At 34.1% G+C, this 16,542-nt stretch overlaps 2 protein-coding genes and 1 long non-coding RNA gene across 5 annotated transcripts; 2 read left to right on the top strand and 1 right to left on the bottom strand.

The window, feature by feature from the left end:
- Window positions 1-20: 20 nt before the first annotated feature.
- On the top strand, window positions 21-548 carry LOC145949825 (uncharacterized). Its single transcript, XM_083060716.1, has one exon. It carries the CDS (start codon window positions 21-23, stop codon window positions 546-548), a length of 528 nt encoding a protein of 175 aa, XP_082916842.1.
- Window positions 549-4,817: 4,269 nt separating this feature from the next.
- On the top strand, window positions 4,818-16,321 carry LOC109818065 (uncharacterized). 3 transcript variants are annotated; one of them, XM_083061063.1, is made up of 9 exons: window positions 4,818-5,279; window positions 6,216-6,413; window positions 6,524-6,646; window positions 7,340-7,377; window positions 7,471-7,624; window positions 8,092-11,178; window positions 11,256-11,375; window positions 11,554-11,669; window positions 12,611-16,321. In XM_083061063.1, exons 1-9 carry the CDS (start codon window positions 5,199-5,201, stop codon window positions 12,843-12,845), a joined length of 4,152 nt encoding a protein of 1,383 aa, XP_082917189.1. In that variant the 5' UTR covers window positions 4,818-5,198; the 3' UTR covers window positions 12,846-16,321. The 3 variants fall into 3 exon arrangements, with proteins under 3 accessions (XP_082917189.1, XP_082917188.1, XP_082917190.1); XM_083061062.1 differs by having other exon boundaries at window positions 7,456-7,624; XM_083061064.1 differs by having other exon boundaries at window positions 4,820-5,279; window positions 6,213-6,413; window positions 7,456-7,624.
- Window positions 7,795-15,413, bottom strand: LOC145950115 (uncharacterized). Its single transcript, XR_014428214.1, has 3 exons — window positions 15,272-15,413; window positions 10,638-11,635; window positions 7,795-8,968 (listed from the first exon to the last, which is right to left on the bottom strand). It is a non-coding gene; the product is annotated as an uncharacterized LOC145950115 (long non-coding RNA).
- Window positions 16,322-16,542: the final 221 nt, after the last annotated feature.

Raw genomic sequence — 16,542 nt, 5'->3', positions numbered from 1 at the left:
GAGTACGAGAGGCTTGACATATGAATATCTCGTTCCTTGGGAAGTTGATATGGGATCTCATCCACTCCCACTACAAACCTTGGGTTAGTTTTGTTCGTGCCAAATATTTGAATGGTGAGTCAGTTCTCCATGCAGGCAGTAAGTCAGGCGCTTCACCAGTTTGGAGGAGTATAGTTAAGGCACTTCCTTTCATCCGTGAGGGGTTTCATCCAAGGTTTGGGTCTGGTCACTCATCATTGTGGTTTGACGACTGGTCTGGAATGGGTAAAATCGGAGCTCAGGTTCCAGTGATCCACATCAGTGATTCTATTGCTACAGTGGCAGATTGTTGGCAACTTGGAACATGGGATTTTGGCTTCCTTCACACTACTATCCCGAATGAGTGGCTGATGTCTTTTCAACAACTTGATATACCTTTGTCTAGAGTTGGGGTAGACTCATTCACTTGGACGGGAGACCCTTCGGGATGTTATTCAGCTGCATTAGGATTTAGATTTCTTAGTGCAGAGGGCACCAGATTGAACAATCCTATTTGGAAGAAAGTGTGACAGCTACACATTCCAGAAAAAGTAAAATTTTTTCTCTGGTTAGGATTGCATTCAGCCTTACCTACGAACATGTTTCGCTACTCGAGATGGTTGGGAGAGACTGACCTTTGTGCTCGTTGTTCAGGTGGACAAGAGACAATCCTTCATGCACTTCGAGATTGCCCACATTCCCATGAAATCAAGTTTCGGTTAGAAAATACTCCACCTCATCTATTCACCAGCTCCGAGAGCATTGTATGGTTCAAAGACATCATTATGCATTCTAAGGCTGTCAAGTTGGCCATGGCCAGTTGGTGGATATGGAGGTATAGAAACAATATGGTTTTTCAAGGTCCGTGTTGGTCAATGCTTTTGGTGCTAAGGAAAGTGCATGTTTCCCTTGCTGAATTGAATTGGTGGCTTAATTCTAGGAAAATATGGTTGGAAAACACATGCTGGTCCCCATCAGATTATCCAGGGATTAAAGTAAATATTGATGGTAGCTGGTTGGAGGGTCAGAATAGGATGGGGTTTGGAGGGGTTATTCGAGATAGTGTAGGGAGATGGCTTGGTGGTTTTGCCAGTTCAGAAATAGGGGGTGATCCTTTACGAGCTGAACTTTTGGCTATAAAGGAAGGATTATCTTTTTGCTGGAATTTTGGTTACAAACAAATGGTATGCGAGGCAGATTGTATTGATACGATATCTGAGATTGAACGTGCTATTTGGGAGAGGAATCTTGTTCATAAAACATAGAGATATAATCAATAATATCAAAGATTTGGTGGAGAAAGATTGACGAGTTGTATTTACTAGGATCCCGAGAAAGATTAATCAAGTAGCTCATGTTCTTGCAAGTTAGGGAGCTAGACTAGGGACTTAACATGTAACATGGAGGAGTCCTCCAAATTTTGTGTTTCAAGTGTACAGGGAGGATCTCTGTTCCCTACATTAATTTCATTTCTTTCTTGTTTTTTGTCCTTTATTTTTTCCACAACACCAAAAAAACTTACATTTTAAGAATAAATTAAATTTCCAATATTGATGTACTTTTTTTTAAAGTAAACTTCATTTGATATTTTTCTTATTTTGTAATTAAAAATAAATTAGAAAAAAAAACATAAAAATAGTGCCGATTAGCTTCCATAGTTTTGGGTTTTGTCATTTTTTGGTGATGATTTTTCTTTTTGGGTGATCATACACACAACACTAATAAATCATTTACTTTTTAAATTTTGAACGAATTTCGATTTGTTATCCTTCATAATCAATATGGCTAACCACCATTTTACGAACCCGTTTTTCATTTAATGAATTTCATACAACAAAACTTTCTAAAAGCCCAATCATTATACACTGACGTATTAGTTTCCAAGACATTTTGAACATTAAAGCAATTCATACAAGTTGTAAAATATTATTTATTTGTTTTGTACATCTCTTTATTATTAATAAACATAATATATAATATATAATATCATAAGAACGAGATATACAAGAAAATTCGTTCAAATATCGATCTCACGAACTCCCAATTATTAGACTCTTCATGCTTATGTATTCAAATCTTTAGAGTTGTGTATTATATAAATAATATTTTTATAAACAATTATATAAAGTAGATCGTTCACACACTCATTCAACAAATTTCTTGTATATCTCGTTCTTAGGATGACATATTCTAAGGCATAAAGAAGATACCACAATTTACGAAATTACATAATATTAATGATGCACATTAAATAATGAGAAATATCAAGATTCGAATATGATGTTGACATATGTATTCAAAGACAAAGAATAAGAGATTTTGATAAGAACTTTAAGTTAAATATATAGGAAGGAGCACATGTTAAAATTAGATTACACTCACTTAAATATTTTGGGTTAAGATAATCACTAAATTATCTTATTAGAGTTCTTTTACCAAAACAAATATGATAAAGAAATATACATAAAAAAAATGTTATATAGAATTATTATACTATTTATGAAACAAATATCATTTCTTTTTCAAAATTAAGCATTGGCTTGAATGAAAGACTTGACTAATTTTGTTAGATCTAAATGATTGTTTTCTTTCGTTCCTTCCATACCATCATATCATCTTATCACAACTGCTAAGTGGGATATAGTTTTGGGCTTAAGCTCGGGTCTCATGCATCCGCCATCCATAATTACTTGCCTTGCGTTTCACTCCATTTTGGCATGTCGTGTTCGTATCCACGAGACAAGTACACAGTATAATCAAGTAAAAACACACAACAGTGCAATGAATTCAACAAACAAATTTAAAAATTGAAACTGTGTTTAAATAATAATTAAGAGAAACAAAAGTTGCTTATTTATGAGGAGAGTTGGTGATGGGTGACTAGTAAGTGTTCCATGTCCAAACTACATTGGACCCTAAGCAGACCTACCACATAATTCTGCCCGAACTAACCACTAAACCCGGGTCTTGTCTCCTATAACGTCAATTGATGGAAAAAGAATGGTGAAATTCTTTTCTTACTATCACCTACTTTCACACATCCCTTGGGGCCAGTTACTGATAATTATCAACCTTTCAGCCAACCACGCCACCCAAAAGACAAAAATTTATATAAATGAATAGATACATTTATTTATTTATTTATTTAATATAAAACAAATACTAATATCTTAGTTACATAAGATACCTAACTCAGTGGTTGAATAATATATGGGAGTTTTGTGAAACCCTTTTATATTGTGTTCAGTTTTTATGGATTAAAAAAAATATTTAATTGAATATACATACAATGATAAATGAAGTAGTTGATACGAAGTTATTTCAGCGCTTAATTAATAATTTTGAATTCAAATTCTCGTTATGTATTTATATTAATTAGATGGAGAAAAAAACTGAATTGAATACGGTTCCTCACACATAAACATTTCGTATCCCTTGCACGAAGGTGCAAGGGTCGTACATGAGCTAGAGTATATCCAAAGTTGTAGCAAAATATTCTCATAAAACAGGAAAATGTACCTGATTTATCGGATAAAACGTCATAGCATGTTATGCTATGACTATCAACAAAGGTTTATATAGAAAAAAAAATTATAATTTTATCCTATCATAGTCCTCTGGCACCAAAGAATTTTTGTGAGAATAATTATATTCTTGACCACTTATGTTAGTCTCGTATCAAAACATTTGCAGTTCCCTTTTCTACAACCCCAATAAATGATCCAATCCCGATGTAAATCACACGCACCATGCCATCGAGGCAAAGATTTTATCAAACAACCACATTTTAATATTGTACGCATAAATTAAAAAAGACAATAAATATATTATTATTTAATACAATTTATTAAAATAATTCATTTTATTAATAAATATAATTTTTTTAATTGTGATGGTTAAATAATTTAGGAAAAATAAATTAAAAAATAATAATTAATATTATGTTAAAAATAAGAATATTATTTTTTAAAAATATTTTTTAATGTTATAATTATAATCCTTGTAAAGTGAAGGGAATATTGTTTTTCAACAATTATCATATAAGAAGTTTAGTCGATTAATTAAAATTATTTTATTGTATTTAAGAATGATAATGGAGTTCGTGAAATGGGTAATAAGATACTAATAATAATTTGTCTTTACTGTATCGAATAATAATTTGTCTTATATTCATTTTATACCTGCACAAGTATCCGTAAAATAGATACTTGTGAATTTTGTAAATACATGTGAATTATTATAGATATTTTTAATTTTTTTAAAATTAATAAAATAAAAAATATATTACAAAAAAATCTAAACTTATATTTAATGTTAATTACATTGAAATATTAAATATAAATAATTGAAATTAACTTTGAAACTTGCAATTAATGTTAATTTTTTTTAAAATATTAAAATAATATAAAAAAAATAAAGATAAAAAATTTGAATATTTAAATAATTTTATTTATATAGATATTCATATTTATAAACAAGTAAAAAAAACACATATACTTGTTATTCACGAGTATCTATTTATTATTCCCAACAAATATTGTATAAATTTTTTTTGTCATCTCTAATCATGTTTATTTAATTTAAAATTTATTTATTTTATATTATCCTTGGTTGAACCTTAATATCTAGAAAAATAAATGAATCATTAAAAATAAAATGTGAATAGGTAGTTTTGAAGTAGTATATTATTGGCGAATGTTGAATCTCAAATTATTCTATTATTATTATTATTACTATCCTTAGGAACAGGCTGTTTATTTTTTGTTTGTTACTGATGCAGTGTGCTTGGGGTGGTTGTAGCGGTAACACAAGATGTAACCTCTGATATTGTTATAGCAACACCTTTTAAAACGGGTCGTAGCCGTTTCCTTCTTTTTTCACTAGACTGCATGTTACGCACACACACGCACACACTCTCGCTCCCTTTCTTTTTGTTCACCCGCAAAACCAATGCGTTTCAAGGAATAATAGTAATAAAATAACAGCCTTGGCAACAATGACAACTTAGCTAACGCCCTCTCTCTCCGTCTCTTTCGCCAGTTGGTGATGGTGGTTGCGGAGAACCTCATGAAATCATCACTGTCGCCGCTTTCTGTAATTCTTCGGAACGAGTGAGTGACTCACGCACAGAGAGAAACGACTCACTGAGAAGAGTGGAGAGATTGAGAGAGAGAGAGAGAATGTTTAGGTTGCATAAGCACAGGGCTCCTAAATCAGGGGACAAAATTGAGTTCAGAATCTCTCATCTCAAGGCTCTTCAGGTTCGCTTCCTCGCTGTTTCCTCTTTTTCTCTCTCTCCTTTCTCCTTTCGTTTTACTACGTGTTCCTCCATGTCAATAGTATACTCTCTCTCTCTCTCTCTGTGTTTTCGTGTTGCTTATTCTGCTTCGTCTTCCAGATTGTTGTTCCGCTCTGATATTAATTTGTTGTTGCAATGCAACTCAGAATCTTAGATCCTAATTTGGAAATAACAAAATCTGGTAAATGAGAAATTTGTTATATGAAGTGCTTCGTATTTTCAAAAGAGAAACGTCGCGCGGATTCAGAACATGTTTGAGAATCGTGGTGCTTTGTTATGAGAGCACTGCTAGTAACACTATAATTTGTTAAATTTTATTGGAAATTACAAAATCATGAGAAGAGCAAATTAGATAAGAAGTGAGATATGACATGCTTTCGGGACTTTGGGATTGATTCATGGCATTTTTAAAATAATGTTTGATCAATGAAAGTTAACTTCCACAAATATAGATTAGTTCTTGGTTGTTAATTTTAAAATACTGTTAGTACCACAATCATGGACCCAAAAAAAGACATAGGAAGTGAGATATATGCGCACAATTTTGTAATTTTTAATAAATTTCAGCTAATAATAGTGTGTTAGAGAATGTTTTAATAGTATTTGTCTCAATTATGAATCTAGCTGCATTAGCTTTGTGGTTTCTGTTCTCATGAAATGCAGAACAATGATACATGTATGTTTTGTCTCAAGGATTAATAGAGCCAAATTATGAAATGACTTTTGTTAACACTTAAAGGGGAGAAGGTACTGTTATAACATTCTAATAATTTGCGGCCGAAGTTCGTTTAGAATTTTATATCCAAATTCTTTAAAGTTTCAAGTGATGTTTTAGTATGAGGCCATAAAGAAAAAGGCAGGTTCAGTCAATAACAAATGCTGATTTTAATGTTAGTAGGTACCCAAGGGGTGGGACAAGCTGTTTGTTTCTGTTGTCTCCGTAGAAAATGGTAAAACAATTGCAAAGTCAAACAAGGTGCCAGTGCGTAATGGAGGTTGTCAATGGTCAGATACCTTTTCAGAATCTATATGGGTTTCAAGAGATGGTTTATCCAAGGGGATTGATGATGGCGTCCTCAAGCTCATTGTTGCCATGGTATAGTTATCACTGTTGCTACTGCTTTTACTTTTATTGACACCGTTTTGTTATTCTTCTATTCCTTTATCTTTATTAGCTTGAAAATTTTTCTGTTTTGGATTACTAAGGGGTCGTCAAGATCTGGCATCCTGGGAGAGGCTACTGTTAGTTTGACCAGCTATATGAGTTCAGGTGCTGCTATTCCACTTTCAATCCCACTGAATAAGTGCAACCATGGGACAGTTTTGCATGTGAGTCACACAACTGAAGTTATATCTATTTTGTGACCAACTGCAGAAAGTGAGAAGGGATTGCTTTTGTCATTTCATGGATAGTTATGTGTATTTTGGATTAGATTCAAAGTTGACTTTTCTCAAATTAAAAGAAAATATAGCACTGGAAATCTGGAATATATTGCTGACTGGAATTGAATTAACACATAAAGGTTTTAATACTTAAAAATGTATGAAATAATCTTTCTCGCAGATTTTCTTTTCTTGTGATAGTGTGATGTTACTATTTCATTTAATAAAGTAGTCTTGTATATCATGACTAGTTTCTTTACTCCTTGCAAATGCATTATTCCTTTGTGACAAATCTCTTTTTCCTCTTTACACACAATGATGGCTCTGTCTTGAGTTTTTTCAACTTAATTTTATTCAACTTTCCTTAATCGGCTGATTGGTGTATGAGACTTGAATCTTATTTATGGAAATTACGATCCCATAAGTATACTACTACCACATGAAAATTTATTTGTTGCCCATTACGCTACCTTGTTGAGAACCCGATTTCTGTGGTTCATCTTTGCTCATTCAAGCAGTATTCATTGTTATTATCCTCTCCCAATATAGAGACAAACTATTCGCTATTATTACAATAGTGCTATTTCAGCAAAACATTGAACTTAAGAGTTGGGAATTCATTGGTTATGCATTTTGCAGGTAACTGTTCAGTGCCTTACACCAAGATCGAAACTCAGGTTTGTATAGGAGGGTAGTTTTTCGTATTATAATGGTTATTTATTCTAGTAAGTGTTGACCTTCTAGACTTTTTCCAGGGATCAAAATTCAAGTGAGACAAATTTCCATTTGAAGGCTATCAATGAAAATAATTATGATCAGGCTGTCAAGTCCAATGAATCTGATTGTTCAAATGTACAGAGTGTTGAATCTTCCTCTGTTGAAGATTTTGACTCTATGTTATCCCTCGGAGAAGTTGAGACTAGGGTAAAATTACAACATTTTCCTTGCTATAATAATCAATTATCGAATGAGCTTTGCAGACTCAAACAACTCTCTAGTTTAACTGTTTGTTAAGATTTAGGGTCTCCTGATGTATTAGGAAGCAGCATTCATAAGGTTTTTCTGGAAAATTTTGCATAAAAGACATTGCATCATTTCCACCAATTCCAATTTTAACTAGCTTTTTCTGACCCTTTAGTATGCAAACATTAATATAACTATTTTTGAGAGATTTAAGCGCGGAGATGATAACCGCATTTCATCCTAACGGGTACTTTAAAAATCATTCACTGTACATAGTTGTCTTCTATCACGGTCCAGGAAGCAAAAGAATTTCTTTATGTTGTAGAGCCATCAGCTTGCTTATGTTTGAGTTGTGACGCAATTTACTGTTGTCTGTTGGCCTGCGTTTATGATACTAATAACGTGTTGCATTTGCACCTTGGCTGCAGGAAACAAGCTTCTCTGGATCAGTATCAAACTGCAGCCACAACTCAACCGAGGGTTCCACAGGAAGGGGAAATATCTCCCCATGTACCAGCGATGGGCAGAGCCCGATCGGAAGACAAGATTCAACCAGTTCCCAGAAAAGTGTATCCCATCACGATTACCCTGTGAATGATTCTTCTCAGTCAAATAATTCACCATTTAATTCCCAGAAAATGCAAGACATTGGTGCATTATCTTCTAAGACGACCAACGCTTATAACAACCGTCTGGAAGCTGCAGAGGACACAAGTGAAGAGTTACGGGCAGAAGCAAAGATGTGGGAGATGAATGCCCGGAAGCTAATGGGTGATTTAGACATGCTGAGGACAGAATTCTCAGATCAATCCAAAAAATTGGAAGGTATGGAAATGGACCTTTCTGCAGCACAGGTAGAGCGTGATAGTTTGAAAAAAGAAGTTGAACAGTTAAAATTGTCATTTGAGGATCCAATAGTGAGACAGAAAGCATCGGAAGATTCAGTATCTCACGGTGAATGTATTCCAGAAATTGAGAATGCTCTAAAAGAGGAATTGAAATTTGAAAAGGAATCCAATGCCAACTTGTCTTTGCAACTGAAGAGGAGCCAAGAAGCAAATGTAGAGTTTGTTTCTGTTCTCCAGGAACTGGAAGAGACCATAGAACAGCAGAAAATTGAGATAGAAAACCTTTCATCATTACCCTCAAAGTTCAGTGATCTTGAGGAATCTTTTCAACAAAGTATAGAAGGAAACAAGCGCTTAAAGCAACAACTAGAACAATTAGAGGAATCAAAGAAAAATCTGCTGGTGAAGGTGCAAGAGCTGGAAGGGGCCTTAGAGGACAAAATGCGAGACACTGAATCTGCGAAGATTCAAAACAACAAAACCCTGTCAGATATTGAAATGGAATATGAAAGCAAATTATATGATAAAGATAAAGAAATTTCAAGTTTGAAAGCGAAGCTATTTGAATCTATCCCAGAAAATTGTATTGTTGAGACAGTGCCCAGAAATTTAGCTGATGTAGATCTTTTGAGAGAAATCGAAGTACTGAAAGAGAAAGTTGAAGAACTTGAGATTGACTGCAATGAGCTAACAGAGGAAAACCTTGAGCTTTTATTCAAGCTAAAAGAGGCAAAGAAAAATTCGAAAGATGGTGGTGCATGTGAAGAAGACCTTTTTACAGACAAGCTCAAAGACCAATCCTCTACTGGCTTTGGGTCTGAGGTAAGCAACAATTTATTTCGAATATTCCCTTCAGAAGACACGCTCCAGGGGAAAAACGACATCAAGAGTAGTAATGATCATTATTTTTCAATTCAAGAGCTTGAGAGTTCAAAATTAGCTCTAGAAGTCCGAATCACAGATTTGAATAAGGATCTAACTGATAAAACATCTGTGATAGGAAATCTTGAGGCTAATTTATCATATAAAGAAAAGGAGATTGGGGTTCAGCAGAAGCTACTGAGCGAGTTGAAAGCCAAGGTTTATCGTCTTGAACAAGAAAAAATTCAACTAGAGAAACACATGGAAGCCATGATAAAAGAAAATAAGCATGAACTGGAGCTCCACATATCAGACATAGAACAGGAAAAACAACAATTGTCAATTCACGTTTCTGTTTTAGAAGATCAATTGAGAGATTTGACAAATGATCAAGAGTTTTGTTTATCAGAACTAGAGAGCTCTAGATCTCAAGCTGCAAGGTTTCAAGAGAAGATTATGGAGATGGAATCTGAGATAGATTCTTCAACAGAAGACTTCAAACAAAAATTAAAGGTAGCACAAATTCGCTGGTCAGAAGCACAAGAAGAATGTGAATATCTAAGAGGAGCAAATCAGAAGTTACAAATTACTGCTGAGAAGCTTGAAGAAGAATGCAGTTCTTTTGAGAAGCTAAATGGGGATTTGAGGCAGCAAAACTTAAAGCTAGAGGAATATTGCTCCCTTGTGGGAGACAGGTTGAGGGAGTCAGATGAAAAATTTGTTAAGTGCTCTAAAAGAGTGGAACTCCTGGAAAAGAAATTAACTTTGATGGTAGAAGATATTGCATCAAAAGAGAAACATTTAACATCTGATTTAGATAATTTTTTTGATGAAAACAGGAAACATATTGAGCAGGGTCAAGTCTTGTTGAATCAGATGCAAATGGAAAAGATGGTAGAAACTCAGAACCTAGAACTAGAAGTTGAGAAGCTCAGTTTAAAACTTTCAGCAGCATATGATGAAAAAGAGAGTATAGCTTCCAATGCTTTGCTTGAAGTATCCACATTACGTGCTGATAAAGCCAAACTGGAATCTGCTTTAGAAGAAGCTCAGTCTAAAGTGGTTTTGGCTAAGAATGAGGTTGAGATGATGCAGACTCAATATGAACAAAAGCTGAAAGACCTAACAACTCAGCTTGCTGAATACAAAATCAAAATGGAAATGATGATGTCTGAACATGAAAAGTTGTTGAATTTGGCGGAGGACCACAAATCAAGAGAGCTAAAACTTAAAAGTACTATAAATGCCCTTGAATTAAAACTTACAGTCTCTGAATATGAAAGACAACAAATCATGGACGAATCTGGAAATTTGAAGGTTAAGTTGCAGAAGACCCATGAATTTGAAAATGAGATTATAGCTCTAAAGAAAGAGCTCAGTGCTTCTAATTCTGAGAAAGAGAGACTGGAAGCCTCATTGGGCCTAACATCTGAACTATGCGAAGATCTGAAGGCAGAGAAGACGTCATCAGGACTAAAGATATTAGCCTTGGAGAAGGCTGCGTCTGAGTTGGAGGACTGCAAGAGAACTAGAGCATCCCTGGAAGAAAGACTTGTGCAGTTGGACAATGACTTGAAGGCAAGAGAAACAAGATGTGTTCAGGATACTGAGCTCAGTCACAGCAAAAGAATAAACAGGCAGCATCAACAGACCATACAACTGCTTGAACAGGAGAAGGTTGAGCTCCAGACAAAAGCCCAAGCCCTTGAGGAAGAATTGAAACTGATTAAGGAACAAAAGAGAAATCAAGTTTCGAAGTTAAACAGGAAATGTTTACCAGTTCACGATGATCTGAAGGCCTCAAAAGTTAGTGCACGTTTTCATTAATGGCATGATAACATTGATATGACGGGACTATTAATTTTCTTTATTTGATTTAGCAGAGTCATGTGGTGAAGAACACCAATCAACATCGCAGTAATAGGAAAAAGTCTTTTAAGAATGACAGAGAAATAATGAAAGATCAACAGGAGCCTTGTTACGGCATCAAACATCAGAGTGAGGTGATATGTTTTGAATATTGACTACTTTGTAATTTACCTCCTTGTCAAAAGTTACAAAGTATATTTTATAATTACAATTGTGCGGTGCAAGATGATAATATGAAATATATGTAGTCTTACGGGGAATGCCACCTTACTTTTCAATGTCTCTGTTTCTTGACTTCTTTATCTTAAATAGGTAGAAACTGAACTTGGACTTCTTGATGAAAATGTTCATGCTATTGAAGTTGATCCACTACCGAAGACACAATTGCTTGAGACTGAACTAGCAAAAGCAGAAGAAACCAATGACAGGTTAGAGGAACACATTGTACCTTCAAATCTCAAAGGAAAATGCTTTTAATCTGTGTCTTTGACCTCCTCATGCTGAATTTATGATTCTTTTATTAGTTTGAATCTTCTATTCTGAACAATTTAATAATAACAAAAGTTGTTTCCCACTAGATGGGTTATTTTAAACCGTTCGAATTTGGAACAGGATAATTCTAATGTCTTAAACGACATTTTGTTTAAAACTCGAATATATTCATAGCATGGGTTTGTTGTACAGATTAGGATCATTTTATGATAATGCAAATATTTTTGACAATTTTGGTTGATGACAAATTTAGAATTTCTTAAATGTTTGGCTCAAAACAGTCATTATCAGGTGAAAACACCAAATACGGTTTGCGAGAAATAAAAGAAAATTTAAGTTACGCAAGAAGCCAACTTTCTTTTGGTTTCATATTGTCCCAAAAGGAAAACTTGTCGAGTAAGAAATTTGTTTATTTTTAGAGCCTTGATAATGAAGTTTTGACTTTTGGGAATCGTTCGGGAGGAATGAAAGGATGGGTGCCATTCTAGCCCTTCTCTTCTCTTATAACTAAGTTTTTTTTTTTTTTTCTAAGAAAATAAAGTAGAGAAAAGAATAAAAATAAATGGTGAAGAAATTAGAAGAGGGAAAAAAAAGAAAAAAAGAACTATGATGTTCTCATCCTTCCTCTCCAGGATGAGTCTACAAATAATATCAAATTCCTGAATAATAGATTATGCGTTTTATTATATGAAAGCAACGAAAACAGTTTTCGCCAGATTGCCTATTATTAAGGCTCATTTATGTTTCTTTTGGTTAAAACCAAGTTTAAAACTCTGCTGCTAGTTTAGGAAGCACTTTGTATTTGTTTTTTGTTAGTGGATGCCTTATTGCTCATGAAGTAATTTGTTATATAACTCCTTGTATACATATCCTGCAGGTCACCCTCTCAAGGCCGAAACAACCAGGCAAATGGCCCAGTAAAATCAATGGTTGAAGAACTAGTAACGAAAGAAATATTTGAACGTACAAAATCTATACTAGAGGAAGAGTTGAGAGATATTCAGGAGCGCTACTTCCACATGAGCCTTAAATATGCCCAGGTGGAAGCTGAGCGTGAAGAACTTGTGATGAAGCTCAAGGCGACCAAGAACAAAAAAGGATGGCTATCATAGAATTATGATCAATTCGATTACCCCATTATTGGATTTGACGCTGCCAATCTCAGGTAGCTTTTCACGAAATTTAAGTGTCCGAGTTTTCAATCAACTATAGGATGTATCATTTGGAAATGACTCATTCATTGAATAGGAGAATAGTAATAAATCTAAAATGGTCGTTTGTACTTGTAAATATCAGAAATTTTGAAGGTAGAATGACACTTAACAAGTGATATTGTAATTGTCTTGGGCTGTCAATACTTGCTCTTCCGTGTACACTGCTCTTTTATATCCCTTGGGTTTTACATGACATGATTTCAAACATGCAACATTCACTATTTCATTATTTGGGCTGTTGTTACAAGTGCTGCTATTATTAAATACAGAGATGAAGAAGAAAAAAAACAGAGCACAAAAAATATAAATGTTTCATCCATAGTGTCACGTGATCAACTGACCGTACCACTAACAAAGGAGAGCATGCAATTAGAATTTAGAAATACCTCGTATAGGTCTGCTTTGTCCCAATCCACTTTTTTTGTCCTGACCGACTTTAAAAAACATAATACCATTGTAAATTTTTGAAAAGAAAAAAAAAAGGTAATTTAAGAAGAAAGACTTAGTTAGTTAACTATTTTTTTTTAAAAAAAAATATAATTATCAATAAAACTAGTAAACATTTCGTCTAACATAATTATTAAAAAAAAATATATCTCATTAGCATCTTTGGAAGAAAATCCCAGTTCGAAGAATTATAGGTAACCCAGTCAATTATAAAGAGGGAAATGTTGATCAAAAGAGAGCCTAACCAAACTGAATAATTTCTTACAACCTCCGAACCTTGTCTTTGAACATCGTTGATGAATACTGAAAAACCCGTCCCTGACCAAGTCTTGTACCAATTTATTTATAACCATTTGATTTGGTTGGTTTTTCCTCCGTAACACTTGTGTACCCAATTAATTTATTTGACTAACAAGTCAAAATCAAATATTTATCAAACTTTTCTCAATCAAAACATTATCGAAGAAACATTTTCTGCCGCATCCACTTTTCATAGTTGCATTTTATTCTGCATAACAAATAACGATAGAAACCTTATAATCTTGTCCATGATGCTTCCCACTGACTACGTTGGTGGCTGTCTAGGCCCTCATTTCCAAGATATTCAATGCTTTTAAACTAACTTTTCTATCAATCGGACCAAAATTAGAAAAAGAAAAATTGAACAGCAATCCAGGTAGAAGCATCATGCTGTTTCACTTTGGCATCAAATAATATTCTTCTCTTTTTGGTTTTTCAAAGCATCCACTCATGCTAACCGGCGTATATGCCTTTCTCGGTTTCTCCAATTCCTATTATTGTGTGTGTTTCAAACAGTTGTTTGTTTTACAAAAAAGTCCTTCATTGAAATATAAACCAACGCATAGCTCAGATAAGCTGTTACTTTCTCATGTAATTGGCGTCTTCAAAACATCACTTTCTTTTTCTTCTCCTATACTGATATACAAACTCTCTTCAAAAGACGTTTTTCATGTATTAAGACTTGCGATGAGGGAGTTAATTTATTTTAACCCCAAATTAATAACATAAAGACTTGTCTCAAAGTGATCTCCAAAGGATAAATCCACTAGCGAAGGCAAGCATTATGCAAGCAAATAAATTATCAAACTTATTTGGGCAAGGCAAATAATAATGATGATGATGCTGTTGTCACTAAGAATATGAAATCTCACTCATACAATAAGATTAGCTATATAAAAGTCTGAGTCGGAACGGCTGAAAGCGAAATATGTCGTTACCTAATATGTCTGCCCAAATTAATGGTAAAATATTCACAAGCATATGCCTTTCTACATCTCTCAGCTTAGCTACACCTGCCAGCTGATAAGTATATACAATGGTTGCTATGTGTTTGGCTGGTTAACAATGTCCATGTGTTTGGTTCAACATTTATGAACATAGCTATTGTTTATTTAGTTAGGGAACGGAATAGTGGGTAGGTTATATAATAAGCATATATTATGTAAAGAAAAGATATACCAACCATGTTAAGATTTAAAAAAGGGAGAAAAGTGTGCCTTTTGCAAGCTACTTTGTACATTGGTCTTCAGGTAAAAACATTCAACATTTCAAAAGTCGCATTCCAGCATAAAATTGTCTACAACAAATTAAAGTTAATAGTGTACAAAAACAAATATAATAAAATCGGAATGCTACTTTTCTTTCGCACTTCCACTTTCGTTAAGAGATTCTTTAGATTAAGATAGAAACGTTTTTTTTAGAGATTCTTTATTAAAAATTAAAAATATTTTTTTAATAAAAAAGACTCTCAAAACTTGTAAACCTGTATCTTAACATACTCTAAGTAAATTGAAGTTAGCACAAAAGAATAGAAAAATAAATGAAGTAAACAAATGAAATGAAATATGTTATCTTACTTCACTTTTCTAGATAAATCGGCAAATCCCATCATATCCCTCTCCATTTCTGGACACTGTATGTTGTAGTGAGAAATTGAAGCTTCCAAAACTAAATACAGCGAGTGGTGATCTAATCAGAACCATGATACAATAGTGGGTCGATTTTGTTAGCCCATGGTTCCCCTTCTTCAGAGGCCTCTCTCGATAACAAAACCAAATTTGCTATCCCTTGTGAACTATTAAGTGAGCACTCACTCTTTTCAAACAACTGTTGGATGGCGAATGTTGAAGAGGAGTATAATATATAAATCCCAATTAAGTGTAGCAAAAAAGAAGACACGTGAGGGTAAAATGGAAAGGTGTTTGTCATGTGTGGAACAAAGGCGGTGGGCAAGGGCATATGCTTTGGAAGATGCTATATTAGGAACCTCCATTTCACTCTTTATCACTTTAATTTGTGTTCCCTTTAACAAAAAGTCACCCCCCAACACCACACAAGCTACTTAAGTCATCTCACTCTTTTATTGCCATTATGACCAACAAGAAGAAAATCCTATATCAACCAATCCTAGCTACAACCTCAAACCCTCTCTAAACTACACCCCATCCCAAACATGTAACACCCCTTTGAAACCCTTTTCTTAGCCCCATGCCACCACATGGGGGTGGTGCATATGTGGATGCTGATTGGTGGCTATAACCGTGCTTCTTGAGGGCGGTTTCTCTTGGAAAGGGCAACTTCAATCCTTTGGCATTTTTCAACTCCTCCTTCTCACTTCACTCTTTGTGATTTGGGCTCTTGAGGGAACTCTCAGAATGGCAACACCCCTACTATATATGTGTACCCTACTATACTACTATCTTCTAGTTCTTTTCTCGTACTAGTCCTTGTTTGTGGTGTGATTATTTCAATTTTCAACTGCAAACTATGTCTATCAGTATGCTCATGCTTACTATAGACTATAAACTATCCAATAAATAATGTACGTTTGTATAGGCCTCAGGCCAAAGTGTATTGTTGTTTTGATATGGGTATGGGTAAATCAGACTCTAGCCATGTTATTTTAATTTCCTAGTGTCTTTGCATCTTACATCCTTATTTCACAGACAAAACTCAGATACAGTCCGAGTCAATAATACACCCTAACATCTAATGGGATATTTTATTATATATGCTGTTAAAGTAAAACTCTAATTTTGATGGATGAATAACACTAACTATATTCATGTAAGTTTTATTATCTTTGTTCATTTACTCTATAGCATTAATTTTGTTGTTTTTGGTAAGT

Source organism: Cajanus cajan, chromosome 7 (genome assembly GCF_000230855.2).
Source record: "Cajanus cajan strain Asha chromosome 7, NIPB_CcT2T_4, whole genome shotgun sequence".
NCBI classification, from domain to species: Eukaryota; Viridiplantae; Streptophyta; class Magnoliopsida; order Fabales; family Fabaceae; genus Cajanus; species Cajanus cajan.
This window is presented reverse-complemented; position numbering and strand designations above follow the sequence as displayed.